This window comes from Gopherus flavomarginatus, unplaced genomic scaffold (assembly GCF_025201925.1).
Source record: "Gopherus flavomarginatus isolate rGopFla2 unplaced genomic scaffold, rGopFla2.mat.asm mat_scaffold_90_arrow_ctg1, whole genome shotgun sequence".
Lineage (NCBI taxonomy): Eukaryota > Metazoa > Chordata > Testudines > Testudinidae > Gopherus > Gopherus flavomarginatus.
The window spans coordinates 267,185-290,179 of NW_026115176.1; the positions used below are offsets into that span (position 1 = coordinate 267,185).

The 22,995-nt window shown below is 41.6% G+C and overlaps 1 protein-coding gene across 1 annotated transcript; it reads left to right on the forward strand.

Moving 5' to 3' along the window:
• LOC127042688 (cytosolic phospholipase A2 gamma-like) lies at positions 1-22,995 on the forward strand (the record flags this gene model as incomplete). The annotated part of the gene is made up of 13 exons (XM_050935954.1): positions 1-45; positions 476-618; positions 2,243-2,441; positions 5,905-6,022; positions 6,670-6,807; positions 10,295-10,348; positions 11,974-12,033; positions 14,808-14,846; positions 15,518-15,640; positions 16,032-16,157; positions 19,870-19,965; positions 21,615-21,769; positions 22,827-22,995. Coding segments are annotated over exons 1-13 (1,465 nt in total), but the record flags the coding sequence as incomplete, so codon positions are not given.

The window sequence follows — 22,995 nt, forward strand, 5'->3', positions numbered from 1 at the left end:
ATGGAGAGTAAGGGGCATGAACACGGAGCACAGTACAGAGCACTAGTAAGTTAAAGCCCTATTTCAAGTCCAATGGAAATTAAAGAGAGTTAGCCACCTAAATTGCCTAGGTGCTTTTGAAATGCCCTCTAGGCCCTTGCCTGCATCTCTTTGAAAATTCTGGTCCTGGTCTGTATGTTGGTGCATAGGATTTTAAGCAAAAAGGCCCAGAGGTTCAAAGAGCCCTAAGGGATTACTGCGCTGCTACTGTGTGGTTATGGCTGAAAATGAAGATAAGATGCATTTGCTCTTGGCTCAGGATGGGACTCAGGTCATTGGGCACCCGATAAGGATGCTTCCTAACGTCAGGCAAACCAGCCTTGGAACTTGAGGCTTTCTCTCTGAATTTCTTGAATGGACCTGTACCAAGAGCTGCATAACAGAGATCACTCATCATTCCTTGTTCATTTGTCATTTCCTCTTTTCTCTTCCCCAGGATAACATGCCTAATATCGCTGTCCTAGGATCAGGTGGAGGTCTGCGGGCCATGATAGCCCTTCTGGGAACCTTGGTGGAGCTGAAGAATCAGGGCCTGTTGGACGCTGTCATGTACCTGTGTGGGGTATCGGGTTCCACCTGGTAGGTGCATGTCACTAGAAGGGAAAATATTCCAATTTTTCCCAGCTCGTGGTCACTGGGGCATTCTTATTATCAATTAGGTACATTTTGAAGGCATTATGAGTGAGATTTTAAGAAGCACCTAGGTGTATGCCTGCACTGCAATCAGGGGGCATGATGTAACAAGCATAGACATACCTGAGCTAGCTTTAACCTTGCTAGCTTGGGAACCAATAGCAGTGAAGCTCTGGTGCTACAACATGGGCTGTACCAGCCTGCTTTGAACCCTGAGTACGTACCCACGCATCTCACCCACATGACATCCATGCTGCTGCAGCTTCACTGCAGTTGGCACTTGACCTAGCTTGATCAAAGCTAGCAAAGGTCTGTCTACACATGCTGCTGTCACACCTCTGAGTGCAGCGCAGACACACCCAAAATGACTCACCCTTTGATTTGCAATGGGATTTGTGTTCGTAAGTCACTTTTGGAAATCCCACCTTTAAGTAGGCAGGAAATGGGTGAGAAATGAAACAGAGGTAAAGTGACACACGCAAGGTCACACAGCAGGTCAGTGGCAGAGCTGGGGCTAGAACGCAGGTGTCTTGAGCCTTAACCCAGTGCCTGCTCACTGGGCATCTGCCTCCTGGCCAGGCATGAAGATCTGATCCTAGGGACTCAAGGTGCTGGATGACATGGTTAGAAGATGCAGGGACATTCTGGCCAGACTCAAGAGCTGGAGAAGCTCAGTGGAGACTAGAGAAGCAATGTTTACAGCAACCAAGGTGACAGAGGATAGGCTTCCAGCAGTGGGAACAGTGAGAAAAGAGCAATCTGTGTGTGGGGGGGTATTAAGGGTTTGGGGTTCATTGAGGTTTACCAAGAGATGGGGAATACACAGAGGAAAGGACAGGGACGAGTGAAACAGATCTCCTGCATTGGGGCTTGGGAGGAAGGAAGAAGAGTGGAGTTGACCATGGAGGAAGAGATGGGAAAGAAAAATCTTCTGACACTTCTAGCTGATCAACCAGGGCCAGGATCAGTTTCTATGCCTGCTGTGTAGCACCTTGTTCTGAGAGTCACTCCATCGAGGTAAGTGAGGGGGGCAGAAAATGGGACAGATGAGTGAGGGTGACCTAGTGAAATGGGCAGTGTGTGTGTGTGTGTTACCATTGTCCTTTTCTGGCTGAGATCTTAATTGCTTCTCTCCGTGTCATACACTCTGTAGTGCCATGTAGTTTCCCTATTGGCTCAAGAAGGGCCCTGGGATCTCATTATACCTATTATGGCCGGATTAGTGCACTCACCACTGCTCTCTGTTAGGTCAAATCAGAATTGCTTAGCTGGATCACAGGTTCTGGAGAAGCAGATAATGGAGTTTCTCCATAGCTCAGAGTGGCAGAGATCTTGGCTTTCAGCAGACAATCTTAGCTCTATCCCTGTTATTGCCATAAATTTCCCAGTGGACATGGTGACAGACAGCCGTGGATGAAGTTCTTGTCAAGTCACAGATTTGTTACAACACCAGGATGATAATTAGAATACCTGGCATGAAAAATAAAAGGTATGAAGATTAAAAGGGGAAGGGGGAACTGCCCATCCTATTCCCTCAGTCTCAGCCATATCTGTTCTGGTTCATTGAAAGGTGCATGTCTTTCCTCTACCAAGAGAAGGACTGGACAGAGAAAGTGCAGGTCTTGGAAGCACGCCTGTGTGATACACTTTCCAAACCTCCATGTCATATTCAAGAGGAATTTACTATTGCGACACAGGCGGCTGAAGATGAACTCTTCTCTCTGACTGATGTCTGGGCTTCTTTCTTTATCTATCCTGCATTGAAGCTGGTGAGTTGCTGTGTAAATCCAGAGTGGTTCCAGTGAAAAAAATCACTGGATTTACTTAATATATTCCTTTGTTTTTGTTTCTCTCTCTCTCTCTCTCTCACACACACACACTCTCTCCGAGTACTTGGGATTCAGGAGCAAAAGAGTGGAAGCATATTAACTCCTGCTAATATTTTAAAGAATGAGGAGTACTTGTGGCACCTTAGAAACTAACAAATGTATTTGGGCATACGCTTTTGTGGGCTAAAACCCACTTCATTGGATGCATGCAGTGGAAAATACGGTAGGAAGATGTACATACACAGAGAACATGAAAAAATGGGTGTTGCCATACCAACTATAATAAGACTAATCAATTAAGGTGGGCCATTATCAGTAGGAGAAAAAAAAACTTTTGTAGTGATAATCAGAATGGCCCATTTCCAACAGTTGTCAAGAAGGTGTGAGTAACAGTAGGGGAAAAATTAGCATAGGAAAATAATTTTTACTTTGTGTAATGATCCATCCTCTTCCAGCCTTTAATCAAGTCTAATTTAATGGTGTCCAGTTTGCAAATTAATTCAAATTATTCAGTTATTCAGCTTATCAGAATCTGAAGAATACCCAGAAGTCACCTACTGCAGGACAAACCCAGCAAAGAAAGTAACAGAAGGCCACAAGCCATCACCTTCAGGCCCCAACTAAACCTCTCTAGCACATCATCAAGGATCTACAACCTATCCTGAAGGATGATCTCTCACTCTCACAGATCTTGGGAGACAGACCTGTCCTCACTTACAGACAGCCCCCAAACCTGAAGAAAATACTTACCAGCAACAACACACCACACAACAAAAACACTAACCCAGGAACTATCCTTGCAACAAAGTCTGTTGCCATCTCTGTCCACATATCTATTCAAGGGACCATCATAGGATCTAATCACATCAGCCACACTATCAGAGGCTCGTTCACCTGCACATCTACCACTGTGATATATGCCATGATATGCCAGCAATGCCCCTCTGCCATGTACACTGGCCAAACCAGACAGTCTCTACACAAAAGAATAAATGGACACAAATCTGGTGTCAATTATAATAATATATAACATTCAAAAACCAGTCAGAGAACACTTCAACCTCCCTGGTCACTCAATTACAACATAAAAGTTGCAATTCTCCAAGGGAAAAAAAAAAAACAACCTCCAAACAGAAACTGCAGAATTGTAGCATTTTTCCATGTTCTCTTTGTATATATATCTTCCTACTGTATTTTCCACTGAATGCATCCAGTGAAGTGGGTTTTAGCCTGTCAAGGTTCCTTCCCCACTCTGAACTTTAGGGTAAGATGTGGGGGACCTGCATGAGAAGCTGTAAGCTCAATTAACAGCTTAGATCTGGTCTGGCTGCCAGCACTCCCAAGCACTACTTTCCTTCCCTGGGTAGCCTTGAGAGACTTCAACAATTTCCTGGTGAACACAGATCCAAACACAGTTCACAATTTCCTGGTGAACACACCCCTTGGATCTTAAAACAAGGAGAAATTAACCATCCCCTCTCCTTTCTCCCACCAACTCCTGGTGGATCCAGATCCAACTCCCTTGGATCTAAAAACAAGGCAAAATCAATCAGGTTATTTAAAAAAGTCTTTTAATTAAAGAAAAGAAAGATAAAAGAAAACCCTCTAGGAGAGATTAGCATATCAGCTACTCTCACAGACAACAGATTCCAAACACAGAGGATGTTCCCCTGGGCAAAACCTTAGTTACACCAAAAAAAACCCCCAAATACCCAGTTTTATTCTTCCTCTAATTGCACAAGACAGGTTACAAAGAAATAAACATACACCTATTTACTCCTTTCTAAAACTTACTACTCTAATAAGAGGCTGGTTCCTTGCTTTTGAAACATCTTGTTCCCCCATTGGTTCCTCTGGTCAGGTGTCAGCTAGACTAGGTGAACTTAACCCTTTACAGGTAAAAGAGACATTAACCCTTAACTATCTGTTTATGACATAGCTCACAAAAGCTTATGCCCAAATAAATGTATTAGTCTCTAAGATGCCACAAGTACTCCTTGTTCTTTTTGCTGATACAGACTAACCCGGCTACCACTCTGAAATATTTTAAAGCTATCTAAACCCTTTGACAACTTCATATATTTCAGCCTCTTACTATGAGCTCTCAAAGACCACTGTGGTATCTGAACATTTCTAAAGTGAGGACTTCAAGGCTGTTTAAGGGTTTTGGATACCCCTTTTATCTTAAAATTAGTGGGAATTTGGCCTTCAAATCACTTAGGTTGTTTTGAAAATCTCAACCTAGCATCTGATTCCAAAATCCTCCACTCTCCAGAATATGAATTGATAACAGGGAGCTCAAAGGTATGAAAATTTCAATCATGGTCTTGAATTTTTAATAATGGTCTCTTTAATCTAGCACAGAAAAGGTTTAATATGATTGGCTGGAAGTTGAAGTGAGAGAAATTCAGACTGGAAAGAAGGTGTATATCTGCGTATTTTTGACAGTGAGAGTAATTAACTATTGATACAATTTATCAAGGCTTGCGGTAGATTCTTCATTGCTGATAATTTTTAAATAAGTATTGGATGTTTCTCTAAAAGATTACTCAATCCAAAACTATTTTTGGTAGGTTTCAGGTCATTTTTAAGGTTTTATTTGTTTTTGGTTTTTTGTTTTTGGTTTTTACTTTTTTCAAATGAAATACCATTTCAAAACAAAAAAAAGTTAAAATATTTCATTTCAAAGCAGCTGAAATAAACAATTTAAACTTTTATCAATTTTTTTCTCAGATAAAAGAATTCACCAAATTTGACCTGAATTCACAAATAATTTCAATGCTCTTAAAATGCATTTTTCATTGAATTTACTATTCACTAAAAGCTTTTTGCCTGGCTTTGCTGCTCCCTAATTGCTATTAATTTTGATGGAACTGAGGCTCTGTCTCCACTAGAGCTGGAAGTGTAATTCCCAGCTGGAGGAGACACACCCACGTGAGTTCTGATGGAGACCTAGGTACGACTCAGTGGGGTTACCCCTCCCTCTGCTCCTGCCGCTGCAGCACACCAATATTCATACTGTGCTAATGCGGCTATGTCTCCTCGAGCTGGTAATCTGACCGTCCTTCTCCAAGATAGATATATCCTAAGGCTCTTACCTTGCTTAGTTGCTTTTGAAAAGCCCTTTATGTGTTGATCTGCATCTTTAGGTGCCTAAATATTTTTTTTAATCTGTGCCTAATTCCTTTAGGCCCATTTGAAAGTCTCCACCATGGACTGTAAATACTCTGTTGTTTGTCCATACAGTGCACACTAGAATGAGGGAACAATGACAAAGATGATGATGGTCTCAACAAAAATGGTCTTTGTAATTCCTGGCCTGAACTAATTAGTCAGGGACAAATTGCTGGGAACATCACCAAAACTTGTGTCTTTCTGCGCTAATCAGTTCTTACCTTTGCAGTATGATGAGACTAAACTATCTGAACATGATGATTCCTCCAAAAATGGGAAAAATCCTTACCCAGTCTATGCGGCAATAGAAGCAAACCAATTGGGTAAAGCAGGTGAAAACAGCCCAGGTAAAAAAAAAAATGTTTTTTTTTTGCATAAACCTGTCAACTCTCTCTCTCTCTTGCTCTCTCTATTTTTCAATTGATTTTTTTATCAATGACTTTACCAAAATGGTTATTGATGTTCATTTTCCAAAAAAAGCTTAGGTTTGTCAATAAATGAAAAAATCCCATAATTGTTTCAGTAGTGACTTTGAAAACTTTTTCAATACAAATGTCTATCAAAAAAGTTTGTGATAGATCAGTTTTGAAAATGAAAAGAACCTTGAAAACTTCAGAAAGTGTTGTGAAATTGTTTGCCTTTTTGTTTAGCTCTACAGTTAAATTTATTACTTTAGATTTGACTCATTTTTCCTTTATACCTTTGGTCCAAGTTAGGGATGGGTGGTTGGAGGGTGGGTGGAGAGGGGCTGTGGTTGTCACAAGAGGAATTCTGGGATATACAAGGACAGCACATGCTGACTTAGGAGGGAAACAGCTGATAGAGGAAGTCACTATAAAAATGGCATGAAAATGACTGTGGATGAAGGTACAGACTGCAAAATTAGGTGAGATTCACTGGTGGAGCAAACAAATTGAGGGCGTGGGGATTGAGAAATTATTGCTATCAGCCAAGAAAGGGACAACAAGGAACTGGCTCTATCTATATTTCACAGGAACCTGGTTTGAATTCACCCCCCATGAATCTGGCTTTCCCAGCCTGGGGGCATTTGTGTGCACCGAAGACTTGGGAAAGAAAATCAAGGATGGGAATTCGCAAAAGAGGGATGAGAAAAATATCTGCTACCTGCAAGGTAAGCTTTGAAGCCCCTTCTTCTTAGCTGATTGACAGATATGTATGTAACCCTTCTGCCAGGTGGAGTTGGCAGTAGCAGGGGCTGGGTTCAATATCCAGGGGTCCCTCTTAAAAATATAACACAGAAACTGGCTCAAGCCCCACCCAACAATCTGGTAAAATTACAAACCACCCCTGGGTGCTTCTAAGAGGCAAAATTTCCCCTCTTGCTGGCACCGAGCCTGTATATAGCAGAGAAAACTTTTAGTAAAAGGGGAAAGGACCCCGGCATTAATTTGGGAAAACACCACCACTGTGATTCGAACACATCTGACCATGAGCTAAACTCCCTCTCCAGAGTAAGTTGGGCAGTGTCCTGAGCCACCGTTTCTCACCTTGCCGTGAACAACAAACAGATGTTCCTTTAACACACCACTGCCCTCTCCCTCCACCTCACACTGCTCACAGCTGCTGTCCTTGGTCCCTGAAGACCCAGATTTCAGAGGTGTGTTCACATGAGCTCACCTCTCAGCCAGGGAGAGAGCAGGGTGGGGAATGTGGAGCAATACCTCAGTTGCTGCTGTCGCTGCAAATGGCTCACAGTTGCCGCCCTTCACTCTGTGCCCCTGCTGTCATTTCTCATGCCACAGTTCACTGCACCCCTGCCATTGTCTGCTCTGTTGCCGATGGCCCTGCGTCCTCACCTTCTGCCTCCCCACTGTGACCTCTGTGAGTCGGTCTCTTGGGGTTCCACCTGGCTCCCAGTGACTTCAGCAGCTAGTGGGGGAACTTCCCTGCTAGGGCAGACTGGGCCGTCTCTTCCCCCAAACACTGTCCCCTAGCATCCCTAAGGCTGAGCACTTGACCTGATTATCAGTGATTTAGCTCTAGCAATCACTTACCAAAACAAAACGCTCTCAACTGAGCCTAATCAGCTCTACATTTAAAAAGGGGAGAGGGGCAGGTCAAGTGTTGCCTAGGACTTTTAGACAGAGCCCACCCCTCTAAAAAGAACCAACTGTCCCCCTCCCACACCCTCTGCTCACTGGGATCTGGCATTGGAACCTATGCTTAGCAAGTGCAGTTCAGTTCATTTGGGCTTGACCCCCGCAATAAGGGCAGGGTAAGCACAGTTCTGCTGCCCTTTACTGATACAATCACAATAACAACATTTCATGATTACTGAAGTGATTTGTAACCCAATACCAGACAAAATTGATCACTTGGGCAGGATACCTTGGCAGATTAGGTGTGTTTATGTCCTGGAACCTTTTCCCTCCAGCTTATCACTTGCTGCCAGGGGAGAGCTCATTCAGACCTTGCTGATAGATAGGTAGATAGATAGATAGATAGATATTGCAGGTCCACCCTGTTATTTGAATGCAGCATATTATAGACCTATTTGGAATGTTTCAACCCTGTAGGTCTCATCCCAGTCTCAGAGCTCTCTTCCCAGCTGCTTGTATCTACCCAGCTTTTCTTCCCCTCCATCTTCTTTCTGTACCCTCACCCCTATTTCCACCTCACTCATGACATTCACTCACATGTAACTGCCTTTGCTCACCCTTAGCTCATATTTTCTTCAACCCAGTTAGCTCCTCCTGAAACATGGTTAGTTTTTGTATAGATAACATATCCCATCCACAGATCTAAACACGCTTTTCAAAAGTTTGGTGAGCATCAACATACACACTTTACAGAGAAGGAGACTGAGTCATCGAGAGGGGAAATGGCTTTTCTAAGGTCATAAAGTTTGGTAATGGAAGGTAAAGGAATAGAAGTCAGGTCTCCTATGTCTAAGCTACTGTCCTGTCACTAGAGCTGGAATTTTCTAAGATCCCTAGGATAATTAGGAAGCCCAACTTGCATTGAATTCCACTAGAATTTGGACACCTAACTCCCACAGTTTCCTTTGAAAATCCCAGCGAGGAACATTCACCTTCCTATTAGTTAATATCCAGTGTTTGCATGTCTTGGACTTTTATATTTATTTATTTGGATTGGGAATTTCCAAAAGGTTTAAAAGGATTAGGCAATTGTGTTGACGGGAAGAGGAATTTTCAAAGGGAGAAAGGATAGTTATGTACCCAACTCCTAAACAAATTCCATGGGCTTTGAATTTGTGATTTGTTGAAAGGAGGTAAGTGTTTTAGGAGTATAAGGATCATTTGAAGTCAATGGGTGATGTGTGCTTCTAAGTCAGCTAGGTACATTTTAAAATCACCTCCCTTATTCACTTTGAAAATTCCAGCTTCATTCATTCATTCATACAAATTTGTACTACACCAATCAAACACAGCCCATCCTAGACTCTGGGTACTTTTGACAGTACTTCAAAATGCATCTCCTAATGGAAGACAAATCCAGCAATTAATTATTCTTAGAAAACAAACAAACAGACAAACAAACAAACAACAAACATTCTAACTCTAAGGATAGTGAAGCTCTGGAACAGGTTTCCAAGGGACTTTGTGGTGCCCCCGTCACTGGAGGTTTTTAAAGAAGTTGGACAAACATCTGTTAGGAATAGTCCAGATTTACTCGGTCATGCCTCAGTGAGGGAGGGTGGACTAGATGACAACTCAAGGTTTCTTCCAGCCCTACATTTCTATGATCTTGAAATAACAGTAAGCCTAGCAGGATTTAATACACCCACTGTCAAGACCACCACTGCCTCTTGAGGCTGCCCTGTCTCACCTAGTTCTCAACTCACTACTGGGCAGGAATGTTCCAAAAATTATCAAATGCTCTGGGCAGGGACTGTCTTTCTGTCTTGTGTCTGTCCAGCGCCTAGCACAATGGGGTCCTGCTTCATGGCTGGGTCACCTAGGCAGTGTGATACTGCAAATACCAATACTCATAATTAGGATTGGTCAAATGTTGGCATTACCATTCCACAGGAAATCTGAACATTAGTTTCTATTCCGAATCAGGACTAAAACACATAGTTTCAACCTTTCCCACAAAATGATTTCCATTTCAGGTCAATCGAAATGTTCCATTTCTGTAAAAAAAATCAAAATGTTGCCTTCCTATTTCTACTCTTTAAATGTTGTCTGTTATACTTTCATTTACATTGTATTATACAATCCAATTAATTTGGAAATGAAAGATTATTTCAAAATGAAACATTGAAATGTTCTGTTTTGATAAGGTCAACCTGCCTCATTTCACATTTATTTTTTAAATGAAATTTTGTTAAAAATCAACAAATTCACATAGAAAGTTCAAATTTTGACAAAAGAATATTTGCTGATTTGAAGAATATTACATTTGAAATTTTTGACCACCTCTACTCACAATAAACTTTTTCAGTTATGGATCAATATGTGAACAAAGTTGCAAAAACACATAACCTATGAGAGACTGGCCTGCGAGTGCCTCATTGACTTTTCTGCTAATGGGGCTCCTATCCAGGCAACTCCTTACATTATATTGAAGGGAAAGGCCTTGATGCTTTCTTAGCTGCTCTATGGTAAATAAGGTCTTTTCCTTCTTGTTTTCAGGCTTATGGGGAAGCGCCCTTGGAAGTATGGATGCAAACAAGAAATATTTAATAGGTACTGACATTTCTGTGTTTTGAAGGTAGGGTCATCAGTGGAATCGGAACAGGTCCCCAATGGAGGCATCACCACTCCATTCTATAGCAATGATTCCAGTGCCCGACTCTTTATCACAATGATACTGTCGTGTGTCAAACAGCCACTGTATTAGCAGTAGCCTAAAGTAGCTCATAGGTGTCTGCCAGTTGTGGGTGGGTTGGATTTTCAAGGGTGCCAAAGGAAGACCGAGCACCCAACTTTCATTTTTTCCTTTCATAATCTCCAGCATTCCAGATAATTTCCAGATTATTATAGCTAGGGCTGAGATTTTCTTAATTGATGAGGGGATTTGGATCCTAATTTCCATTAACGTTGATAAGAGTTGAAAATCATCTAATCTCATGCTTCGGGGCTTCAGCCAGCCACTGGCAGCAATCAGGAAGGAATATCTTCCCTTATGAACAATTGTAATCAGTTTCATTATTTATTTATTTATTTATTTATTTTCCCACCACTAAAGATGGGATACAGGTGGGGTAGGTCAATGTTCTGATGTGGTACTGAGAATCCTCTTTTTAAATGCCTGGTTGGTGAGTCGTGTTCAGAGTCCAATTGATCACCAGATTTGGGGTCAGGAAGGAATTTCCCCCCAGGTTACACTGGCAGGACCCATGGGGTTTTCTTAACATTTCTCAGCAACATGGGGTGTGGGTCGCCTGCTGAGGTTATATGAACACATCTCACCTAATCATTCCCTGCCATTGCCAGGACCTCTGCTTCAGGTGCACCTCAATCTTTCCTGTTCTCTACCTGTGGCACATAACAGCTCAGTCTCCTGAGCAGTGCCTTACTTTAACTGAAATTTCTATGTGAAATTTCATGGCCTCTTGATCTCAAACTATACGAATCCATGGCATTATGAAATTCAACTCCTTTAGGCATCCTTGAAACTCTCAGTTTAGATCAAATCCTGATTTCAAACTTTAATCTGATTTTGCAAAGATTTAGCTTTAGGGCAAATTCTGCCAGTGAAGTCAGCGGAGTTACTTCTGAATACAGCCACATCAAACATTTTGACTAAAGAGTTTTCCACCAGAAAATCATATTAAAAAATTTTGTGGGAATGTGTCAATTCCGAGATAATTTTTGATGGAAAATATTCAAAATGCTTCAAAAACCAAAATAGAGTATTTTGTTCTGACCTTATCATTTTATTCAACTTTATCTTTTCATTTGCTTTTAACTTTTATTTATTTTTTTAGCTAGGTAGCTAAAAATATCATATATTACCTTATATTTTGTATTATATATGTATAGCATTTTCTATTAGCTTATAATGGTTCACTGTTGTTGAAAGAAAATATTTTAGTAGGGTCATTTTGATAATTCTGAATTGAAATATTTCACAATTTCACTTCTTCAAGATATTTAGATGTTTTGACTTTTCTAAACCAATTTGAGATGAAAACAAATCCCAGAGGTTAGAAATTGTATTTTCTTACCCACTCTCCTTCTGAGTTACACCAGTTCAAATCATAACGAAATCAGTTTTACATTTTGTAACCCAAATGTGATTTCCTATGGTTAGTATCCTTAGCTGTGAGAAAAGACTTATAACACGTGTTCTGTTTTCCATTGGCAAGACCATCTTAAGGAAAAATTCCGAAAACTCAGAGAACATCGGTATGCAGTAGGTAAAGCAGGTGGGTCATTGTATTTCTGGAATCATGGGCTGTTTTTTTAAGAACTCACCTTGACTTTATCTTGACATGACTCCAATGACGTGAAGAGAGATAGTTCTGATCTGCACCTCTCTGAGAGGCTACGTCTTCACTACAGCCTCCCCGCCCCCCACAGTGTGGACACAGCATTCACTGACAGAAGGAGTTTTTCTGCCAGTATATGATTAATAGTTCCCCCAACAACATTAGCTACATTGAAAAATGCACTCTTCCATCTTCATAACTGCATCTACACTGAGGTTTTTTTGAGGGGGCAGAGTGGAGATGGCATAGCGAAATGTGTGTTTTTTCACTCCCATGACCAACATAGGTGTGCTTTATAAGCTTAGATCAAGCCAGAGGGGAATCAAGCCATATCCATTAATGACATATGTGATTTTCATGGGTCTCATTCCCCCTTTGTAATGAATGTTAACACTCATAGTTTCTGTTTGACAAATGCTTGCTCGGAACAAAATCGCCCTGAAAGCTCATATGTGACCTTCTCTACATGGGAAATTTTACCCGTTACCCAGCTATAGGTATACCAGAATAACCCTCATGTGGACACTCTTGTTCTGGTGTAAGTGTGGTTTTCTCACATTAGCTTAAACCATTTTCATTGAGATATAAGCTAAACAAAAAAAAAAGGCAGAAATAAATATCTACAAGAAAGTCATAGACTACAAGTCCAGAAGGGACCATTGAGCCCCAGTAGTCTGACCTCCAGTATAACAAAGGCAAAAGAAGGTCCCTAAAATAATTACTAGAGCAGTTCTTTTTAGAAAAAAAAATCCAATCTTGATTTAAAAATTTCCAGAGATGGAGAATCCACCGTGACCCTTGGGAAGTTTTTCCTATGGTTACTTACTCTCACTATTAAAATATATATATATATATATGTATTCCTTATTTCCAATGTGAATTTGTCTAGCTTCTATGTCCACCCATTGGATCTTGTTATACTGTTATAAATATCTATAAGTAACTACATGGGGAGCAAATCCCAGATGATTCCCAAAGTTCTCTTATGGCCTGTATTATACTGGAGGTCAGAACAGGTGATCACTATGATCCTTCTGGCCTGAGAAGCTATGAATAGTAATGAAAGAGACCTGCTCTCCTTAAGATACTATCTCGCCCACCTAGTCTCTCTCATATCCTGGGTCCAATGCGGATATAACAATACTGCCAACAACAATGAAGTCTAATTAACATTAATTAATTTAATTGTTTAAATCACACTAGGCACCTGTTTTTAAATTTAGGCATATCAATACCTTAAAAATCCTGGCCAAGTGTCCAGTTCCCATTGGTGCCTTTGAAAGTCTTCACCTTAAGTCATTTGGATGTGATTTTCAAACAAGATAAAGAGAGTTAGGTGCCCAAATGCCACTGACCTCCATGGTTACCTAACTCCCTTAGTATTTGTTCTAAATCTCAGCCTACGGTCCAGATTTTTAAAGATATTTTGGCACCAAATGGGATTTTCAAAAGCATCTAGGTGATTATCTTACATTGAAACCCATGATTTTGAAGCAACTAGGTACTTCTGAAAATATCACTAGGTACCTAAATACCTCTAAAAATCAGACCCTAACTGACTACCCAAGGGCCAGACAGGGAGTCAGTGGGGAGCCAGGAGAAGAGCCCAAATGTTTTTTCTGATCTCCCTGTGGTGGGAGGTTTGCAAGCAGAAGGCATTCCAAAGATGTCCCTGTGAAGTCCAGCTAGTTAAAACTTTTGCAGAAGGAAAATTCTGACATTTCAAAATTTAATCAGAATGAAACCAAACAATTTCAAAATGTTTGGAAAAAGTATTTTCAGATCAATCAAAGCTTTCCCTTTTGATAAAGTGGACATGATTTGTTTTGGTTTAGACTTTTAAAAAATGTGACCTTATATCCTATATAAAATAAATATTGAGGGCTAAAATTGAAACACTCCATTCTGATAAGGTACATTTTGACCTATCAAAACACTTTGTTTCAATTATCTTTTCACCAAAAAGAAATGTCATCAAAAGCAATATGTTCCAAATTTCAACTAAAATTGATAAGTTCCAATTTGTCAAAAATCAACATGTTCTCATGGAAAGTATAAATTTTGACTAAATGGCCATTTTTGATGCAGAATGTGCTGTTAGGAAATTTGTAACCAAGTCTACTGTGAAGTCATGAAGTTCAGGCTTCCTTCCCAGCCCTCATCACCAGCCCTAATCCCAAAATTGAATTTGTTAACTTCTACTTTGCACACAGCTTGCTGTATTCAATGGAAGACATTTCCTTAGATACACCAAGTGTCCAGAACAGGTGTCTATTGTTCTAAAGGGGGTTCTGGGTGTCTCCTTAGCATGCCCCAGTCCCAAGCAGTTATACCCTGAAGCACAGAGCACTGGAACATGAATAGGAATAACCATTCACTAGCGAGATCCAGCAATTGCAGAACTGGCAGTGTAGTCTGAGCTGTGACTTCTTATGGGCTCCATCCACCATTCCAACCCAACTCCACATGGAGTTTCTTGAACTGGGATCCTGAAAGTCTTCTAGGAGTTGGCCAGAGTGGAGTTATGGGCGAGGAAGAGAAATTTAAACTTGATGCAAGGGAGAGCTAAGGGAGTTCAAACAGGGTGTTGAACTAATCAGGTGGACAGGTGAGGATACCTGAATTTTTGATGGGCTGGAGGGTGTGTGAGGTGGTAATCAGAGAGATGGGAATTCAACAATACTAATGGGCTCTTTGTTTGCTTCTTATAGGAGTTCTACAAGGAGTGTTAGCTTCTGTGCCTTTTGTTGGTAGGTGGACTTATCCCAGTAGACAAAGATTGCCTCCTCAGAGCTTAGTCAGCATGAAACCTTAAACCAGCTAACACTTGTGCATGGGGGAAATTCCCCCTACCCTTCTTGGCTTGTACCTCTGGAGAATCCAATGACTGCAGGTTTGGCAGCGTGATTGTAGTTACTTTTCCACCTTCAGTGCCTGACAGATGGAGCTGAACTTTCCTTGAGAGCTGTAGGCCCAGGACCAGATGGGATGATGCTTAGTAGTGGTGGGTGCATTTATCCCAGGAGGCCCAAATGACCTCCTCAGAGCTTAGTCAGCACCAAGCAGCTGAAACCCCAAACCAGTTGCCAATTTGGTTGAACAACCATTTTTCATTCAATAAATAAAAGAAAAATCGTGAGAAGCCCACATCGGCCCCAGGTAGCTCACACGGTAAGCCAGATGTCATTGGGAGGTGAGTTCTAACCACTACTCTCCTCCTTCCACTGGCGTAGGGCCTGACATTCTAGGACAACAGGTACAGACAGATTCCACAGCCAGGTGTCTGACCCTACACTGGCTGTTGCATCCCTCCTCTCAAGAGACTTTGGGCACTGGGGACAAGTCTTTCCTCCTTTCATCCCCAGGGGCTTACAGGACAAACAGCTGCCTGCTGGCCACATTATATTCTTTTTCCTCCAAGGTACTGATTACACTAGTGTACTTCATCGGGGTATCCTCCTCCTCCTCCAGGAGCTTCATGTTCGTGCCTCAGCTGGGGAAGATTGCAAGAGAATCTTAAGGCAGCTGAAGGAAGTCCTGAAAGGCAAGTGAACCAGCAGGACTAAATTTACCTCCTCTCCCTGTGTCTAGTCATTTAGAATGAGATTTTCAAAAGGGGTCCAAAGTCTATTTCCTTTGGTGCCTTTGGTAATGCCAGCTCCCATGAATTGCTGTGAATGAATTGTGGCATGCTCATTTCCATGACAACATGCATGTATTTGCCAATATTTTTACAAATCCTCAGGGCTGTTCCAACACACACAGGCTGAGGAAAAAGAGCCTGAGGGAATTAGGACCCCAAATCCTATTGCTTTTAAATGGACCAGGGCACCAAAACTGCCTTACGCCCCATTGAACATTCCTGCAACCCTAAACATATCTAATAAACCTTCCACTGCTTGTCCCAAACCTTGTTTCATCCATTATTTATGCAGAGGAGAATAGCAAGTATTCCTACCTGAAGTGCTATGAAGTTAGTGAGACCTTGGATTTGAAGAGCTGGGAAGAGAGAATGCTGGAGTTTGCTGAACTCATCTGTATTTTTGAAAAGGAACTTGGAGGCAAGTTTTATAGAAAAATTTCTCAGTTAGATGGGGCTTCTCAAAGCCTTCCAGCTCATTGACTTTCCAAATTATTGCTCCAGATGTGGGAGCAAAGAACCAGATGTGCCCTAAAAAGAAGAAAATTGGTCATTTAACTATTTCCCTCCATAATTCATTATTTCAAGTGTGTCATCTCTTTCTTCTACTATTTCTCCCCTCACATTAAGAGGGAAAATCAAAAATTTATGATAACCAGTATCTGGTTAAAGGTTAGGAAACAAAGACTAGGAATAAATAGTCACTTTTCACAATGGAGACAGATAAATAGTGGTGTCCCCCAAGGATATGTGCTGGGACCAGGGCTGTTGAACATATTCATAAATGATCTGGAGAAAGGGAAAAAAAGTTTAATGGCAAAACTTACCGATGATACAAAATTACTCAAGATAGTTAAATCCAAATCAGACTTACAAAGGGACCTCACAAAACCAAGTGATAGGACAAGAAAATTACAGATGAAATTCAATGTTGATAAATGCAAAGTAATGCACATTGGAAAATGTTATTCCAACTCTATATGATGGGGTCTAAATTAGCTGTTACCACTCAAGAAAGAGATCTTGGAGTCATTGTGGATAGTTCTCTGAAATCATCCACTCAATGTGCACCGGCACTCAAAAAACAACAACAAAAAAACAAACAAAACCCCCAGAATGTTGGGAATCATTAGGAAAGGGATAGACAATGAGAAAGAAAATATCATATTGCCTCTACATAAATCCATGGTACGCCCACATCTTGAATATTGCATGCAGTTCTGGTTGCCCCATCTCAGAAAAGATATATTAGAATTGGAAAAGGTTCAGAAAAGGGCAACATAAATGATTAGGGATATGGAACAGCTTCCGTATGAAGAGAGATTAAAAAGAGGGGGAAAGTTCCACTTGAAAAAGAGACAAATGAGGGGAGATATGACAGCTCTATATAGTCATAATTTGTGGGGGACAAAATGAATAGGGAAGTGTTATTTACCATTTCACATAGCACATGAACCAGGCGTCACCCAATGAAATTAATAGGCAGTTGGGTTCAAAAAAGAATTAGAACAGTTCATGGAGGCTAGGTCCATCAATGGCTATTAGGCAAGATGGTCAGGAATATAACCCAATGATCTGGGTATCCCTAAAGCTCTGACTACTAGAAGCTGGGACTGCATGACAGAGTCAATAAATTGCCCTGTTCTGTTCATTCCCTCTGTCCATTCATATGTTCTTATGTAAAGACCTCAGGTCCTTTGCCAGTGTCTCCTAACACTGACATTCAAAAAGTTCAAGCTTTGTAGCCATTAACACTAATTGTCACACCACACGTCAAAATATATAAAGTAAATATACTTAAATTAAACTGGGAATTCCCAGAGTGTTCTTGCCAGCAAGTTAAAGAAGTATGGGCTAGATGAATGGACTATAAGGTGGATAGAAAGCTGGCTAGATTGTTGAGCTTAATGGGTAGTGCTCAATGGCTCCAAGTCTATTTGGCAGATGGTATCAAGCGGAGTGCCCCAAGGATTGGTCCTGGGGCCAGTTTCGTTCAATATCTTCATTAATGATCTGGAGGATGGCGTGGACTGCATTTCAGCAAGTTTTCAGATGACACTAAACTGGGAGGAGTGGTAGATATGCTGGAGGGTAGGGATAGGATACACAGGGACCTAGACAAATTAGAGGATTTGGCCAAAATAAATCTGGTGAGGTTCAACAAGGACAAGTGCAGAGTCCTGCACTTAGGATGAAAGAACCCCATGCACTGCTACAGATTAGGGTCCAAGTGGCTAGGCAGCAGTTCTGAAGAAAACGACCTAGGGGTTACAGTGGATGAGAAGCTGGATATGACTCAACAGTGTGCCTTTGTTGCCAAGAAGGCTAATAGCATTTTGGACTGTATAAATAGGGGTTTTGCTAGCAGATGGAGGGACGTGATCATTCCCCTTTACTCGACATTAGTGAGGCCTCATCTGGAGTACTGTGTCTAGTTTTGGGCCCCACACCACAAGAAGAGTGTGGAAAAATTGGAAAGAATCCAGTGGAGGGCAACAAAAATGATTAGGGGGCTGGAGCACATGACTTATGAGGAGAGGCAGAGGGAACTGGGATTGTTTAGTCGGCAGAAGAGGAGAATGAATGGGGATTTGATAGCTGCTTTCAGCTACCTGAAAGGGGGTTCCAAATAGGATGGATCTAGGCTGTTCTCAGAGGTAGCAGATGACAGAACAAGGAGTAATGGTCTCAAGTTGCAGTGAGGGAGGTTTAGGTTGGATATTAGGAAAAACTTTTTCACTATGAGGGTGGTGATGCACTGGAATGGGTTACCTAGGGAGGTGGTGGAATCTCCTTCCTTAGAGGTTTTTAAGGCTAGGCTTGACAAAGCCCTGTCTGGGATGATTTAGCTGGGAATTGGTCCTGCTTTGAGCAGGGGATGGGACTAGATGACCTCCTGAAGTCCCTTCCAACCATCATATTCTATGATTCTATGAAACTCAAATGAGTTCTCAAGCAATATTTTTCATGTTTTTGCCTCTCTGTAAATTTCTGTTATCGTAGATGGGATTTTTTGTATCCACGTGAGTGTCCTATGAAATTGACATTTATTGATAAAAATCTAATCCTTCCAAGCCTAATAATAGTTTAGAAAGAAGTAATCCCACAAAAGACGTAGAGACGCTGAATAAGAGTGCTTAACAGTTTCAGGGCCAAATTTTTAAAGGCATTTAAGCCTGGAGTGGGATGTCTAAAAGTGTCTAGGCACCTAACTCCCACTGATTTAAAAATCCCACTAGGTGCTTAAATATTTCTTTTAAAATCTGGCCTGGAGGGAGTTAGCTGTAATTTAAGAGAACACAAGGGCATTTAGAACTTATCCTGAAGTCATACAATATTGAAGGATTGTGGCCGTTAAGTATCTAGCAGCCTTAGAGGTCTTTGAGTAAACAAAGGCTAGTCCTACTTTTGGAGAAAGTAAATTCAGTTACCAACTTTTTATTAATGATCAACAGAATTGTTGACAGTACAATTTATTTATTTTTTACAAGCATAGTAAGAAGCACAATGTCAGGTGTTCTAGGTCTGGTAATTCAACCAAGTTAAAGAGTTATTTCTAAAAGAGAATATTTTTCATCAGTTAATCCATTTTGTTCTTGATTCAGAACAAACCCCAACATTTCAAATTTCTCTGTGAAAAGACCTTGGAGTTGTGGATTCCCCTGATCCCAAGCAGTCTTCTGGCCAGCCCGTTCACGCCCAACCCACTGCTCTCTCATCAAACCCCAGCCCCATTCCAAGTCCTGTCATACCAAAACTGGTCCTCAGTTATGCCTGCGAAAATGCAAAGAAACATCCATTGTCAGTGGGGGCTGCACTTACTCCTAACAGCCCAGCAAGTGGGAGTCCCTGCATCCTGGCAGCATAGTGTCAGTCAGTTGGTCTGGGAGCTAGAAAATCAGACAGGCTGAGTCCAGCTGCCCCGAAGCAGAATAACCTCTGTGTGTATTGCCCTGCAAGGAGCACTATGCTACCTGAGTGCCTTTTTATCAACAAATACCTGTCTCTGCCCCTACTCACACCTACTAGCAACTGAGAGGAAGAAAGAAATTCAGTCTGCAGACTTCCCCTAGCTATTTCATTGTACTTATTTTCAGCTTTGATTTTTATTGTGATTTTTCTTGCCTTAATAGAATATGTATGGAGTGTATGGCAATTGTTATGGAAAACCGTGACCTGTATCTGCTACTGGATATGGGGGTACACCAACAACTTTCTGTACGCAGATAGTAAGCAAAATCCATTTGAATTGCACTTTCCCCATTTGTTTCTACATCTGCAGTATGAATTTTCCTGTTTTTCAAGGTTCTGGTTTGACAGAGAATAGATTAAATAGAAAGTAATGAGAAAAAGGCAGCCGTGCTGTATAACGGGCATAGAAGGCAGCAGAGGGTGAGAGACAGGAAAGGGACAGCTATACTGTGTAATGGGTTGCAAGGGGCAGCAGGGAGTTGTGGAATGAAACAATTTTAAAATTTCAACTCTTTTTTTGTTGATATTTTTCATTTTTTGACCAACTCCAATTGCCTTTTTGAGTGTTCATGGGAAGTAAATAAAGAAACTTCATATGAAACCTGAAGGGAATGTGGGGCTTTTGTTTGACAGATAATTGTCAGTGAGCTGTTACTGTGTTTGCCCCACTCTGTGGTGAGCTAGTGTATTTTACTTTTGTAAAGTAAAAAAAAATCGAACAGTAGAAGTGCTGGATATTAATATGATTTGGAATTTGCCCTGAGTCAGAACTTCTTTATAAGGCAGTCGAGATTCTCCTAAAATGGAGACTTACCAAACGCTGGCTCAAATATGTGTTTGTTGTTGATGCCCATGTGTCACTGAGCTGGTTTAGATACTAATTTCACAAAAGTAGAGCTGAGGTTTTTCAAGGAGCCTGAGGGCAAGGTTTTAGTGCCTAAAGATATTGATAGACATCTGGGGTTAATGAGATTCAGACACCGAGGCCCAGATTGTTAAAGGTATTTAGGAATTGATGTGGTCAGCACTGCAACACCAAACTGATTTAGGACTATAGACGGCCAATGGGATTTCGGCTCCTAAGTGCTCAAATCCCTTTGAAAATCTCCAAAATCTGTTAAGTGCTGAGGGCAGAAGTACATAAATACCTTTATCAATCTGGGCCCTCGGAGCTTCTGAATACCCACTAGGCCTCTCTCTGTATCTTTAGGCAGCAGCCCACCTTTGCAAGTCTGGCCCTTTGTGGTAATTACAGAAGCACGCAAGCAGGGTAGGCACCTAACTCCCACTAGTTTCAAATGGAATTCGATGCCTGACAGTGACCATGATGGGGGACTTCATGCCTAACGGCTAGAGCAGGAGTCATACCAAGTGGTGACAAAAGGCATCAGTAGCCAGGAATTGGAGCCAAAGGTCAGTGCCAGAGTCAAAGGCAGGGGGCCAGTGCCGAGGGTCAAATGCAGAGTCAGAGGCCAGGAATCAGAGTCAGTTACCTGGAGCAAGGCAAGGTGGGAGCAAGGCTGGGCACAGGACAGGAACAGGTGCTCTCCCAGCCAGGGGTGAATGCTTTGAGCTGCCAGCACCCTGCCACTGGTCATAAGAGCAAGTCTGCAGATCCACACAGCCAGTCGGGTGGTTGGGCTAATCAGGCGACTCAGCGGGGGCCCAATTGTGCTGGTTAGACTGCTGTGGGGGGAGAGGGGGACGTTAAGCTAGCATGTAAGCAGGCTAGCTCTGGGGCCTTACTCTTGACAGAAATGCCTTAGATAATCCCACTAGGAGTTTATCTGCCAGCTTAGGCGCCTTCGAAAATGAACATGGAATTCAGGGGGATTTGGGCACCTCACTAATTGTGACCCCTTGGAAAAATCACAGCCTAAAACAATATGTGGATGCACGTTCGCAGGTAAAGCCCAATCTACTGGATTGACCAACAAAGAATTCATCCACTTGATCGATGCCGGCATTGCCATAAATTCCGCCTACCCCCTCGTTCTGCGCCCAGAGAGGAAAGTGAAACTGATCCTCTCCTTCGACTTCAGCGATGGGGATCCTTTCGAGGTAACTTTTCTTATTTATTGTGTTGTCTCCCAACACTACAATCAGGATCAATCACTGCACAAATACCCAGGACTTGGCCTATGACCCAGTGAGGTTACACTGTTGTTAGCAGAAGTCATTTGGATTCCCGGAAGGTGCTGTGGGGATCACAATTTGAGATGTGTGGGCGTATAGGATCCACTGGGAATATTTATCTTATTCTCTGCAAGATCGCTTGGGTTTGGAATAAGGGCATGTGACCAGTCATGACCTCTCTTTCCCTTTGTATATCAAGGAAGAAGAGGAAATTCCTTGAAGTTCAGTTTTACTCTGTGTAAAAATGGCAACTGCTTACTCCACAGATACGCTCCTGTGTGTATCACAGTCCTAGCTGATGTGCTAAATGACAGTCATTGGATCTGACCAATTTTTATTTCTGTTAGCACCAAAGAGCCAAGAGCACTCTAGCAGGATGAGACAGGGTCAGTAAAAATGTGAACTAAGTTCCAATAACTCAGTTAGAACTCTGCAAACTCGCTAACCTCAGCCTCACATATCACCAATGCTCCATAGGTGATATTGTCTCTCTCTAGTGGCTGCAGCTACTATAACACTTTGCTACTTTGATTACATGGAACAAGAGTTTTCCTATAGGTGAATTTGTAAAAAACAAAACAAAACAAAACAAAAATCAAACTTGTGCTTTTGGAGCTGAAGTTCTGGGTTTTGATTTCTGTTCATTACCATGGGCTGAAGTTTTCAAAGCCACCTAAAGGATTAATTTTAATGGGAACTGGACATCCACATCCCTTAGGAGCTTTTGAAAACCTCAGCCACAATATATGCTTTGCTATACAAAGATTCTCATTACAGAGATATGGCAACAGGTCACGTCTGGTTTCCATGGAGGCCCTCGATTAGTCAGTTCCTTAGAGGCTCCTTGGAATGTTTGTACACTGTAGGTTAGGGGTATTTTTAAAACTCTAGCCTGGCCATATTAGTGACATCACGTTTTATTAGTGGGAATGATCATTTCATTTATTTATTTATTTTAAAATCACTTTTTCCTCCTTCCCAGACCATTAAGAAAACTGCCAAGTACTGTGAGGCAAATAACATCCCATTTCCCGAGATAAACACAGAAGAGATTAAGGACATTGATAACCCCTCTGATTGCTACATCTTCAAAGGAAAAGATGTTCCTACCGTCATGCACTTCCCTCTCTTCAACAACAAAAATTGTCCAG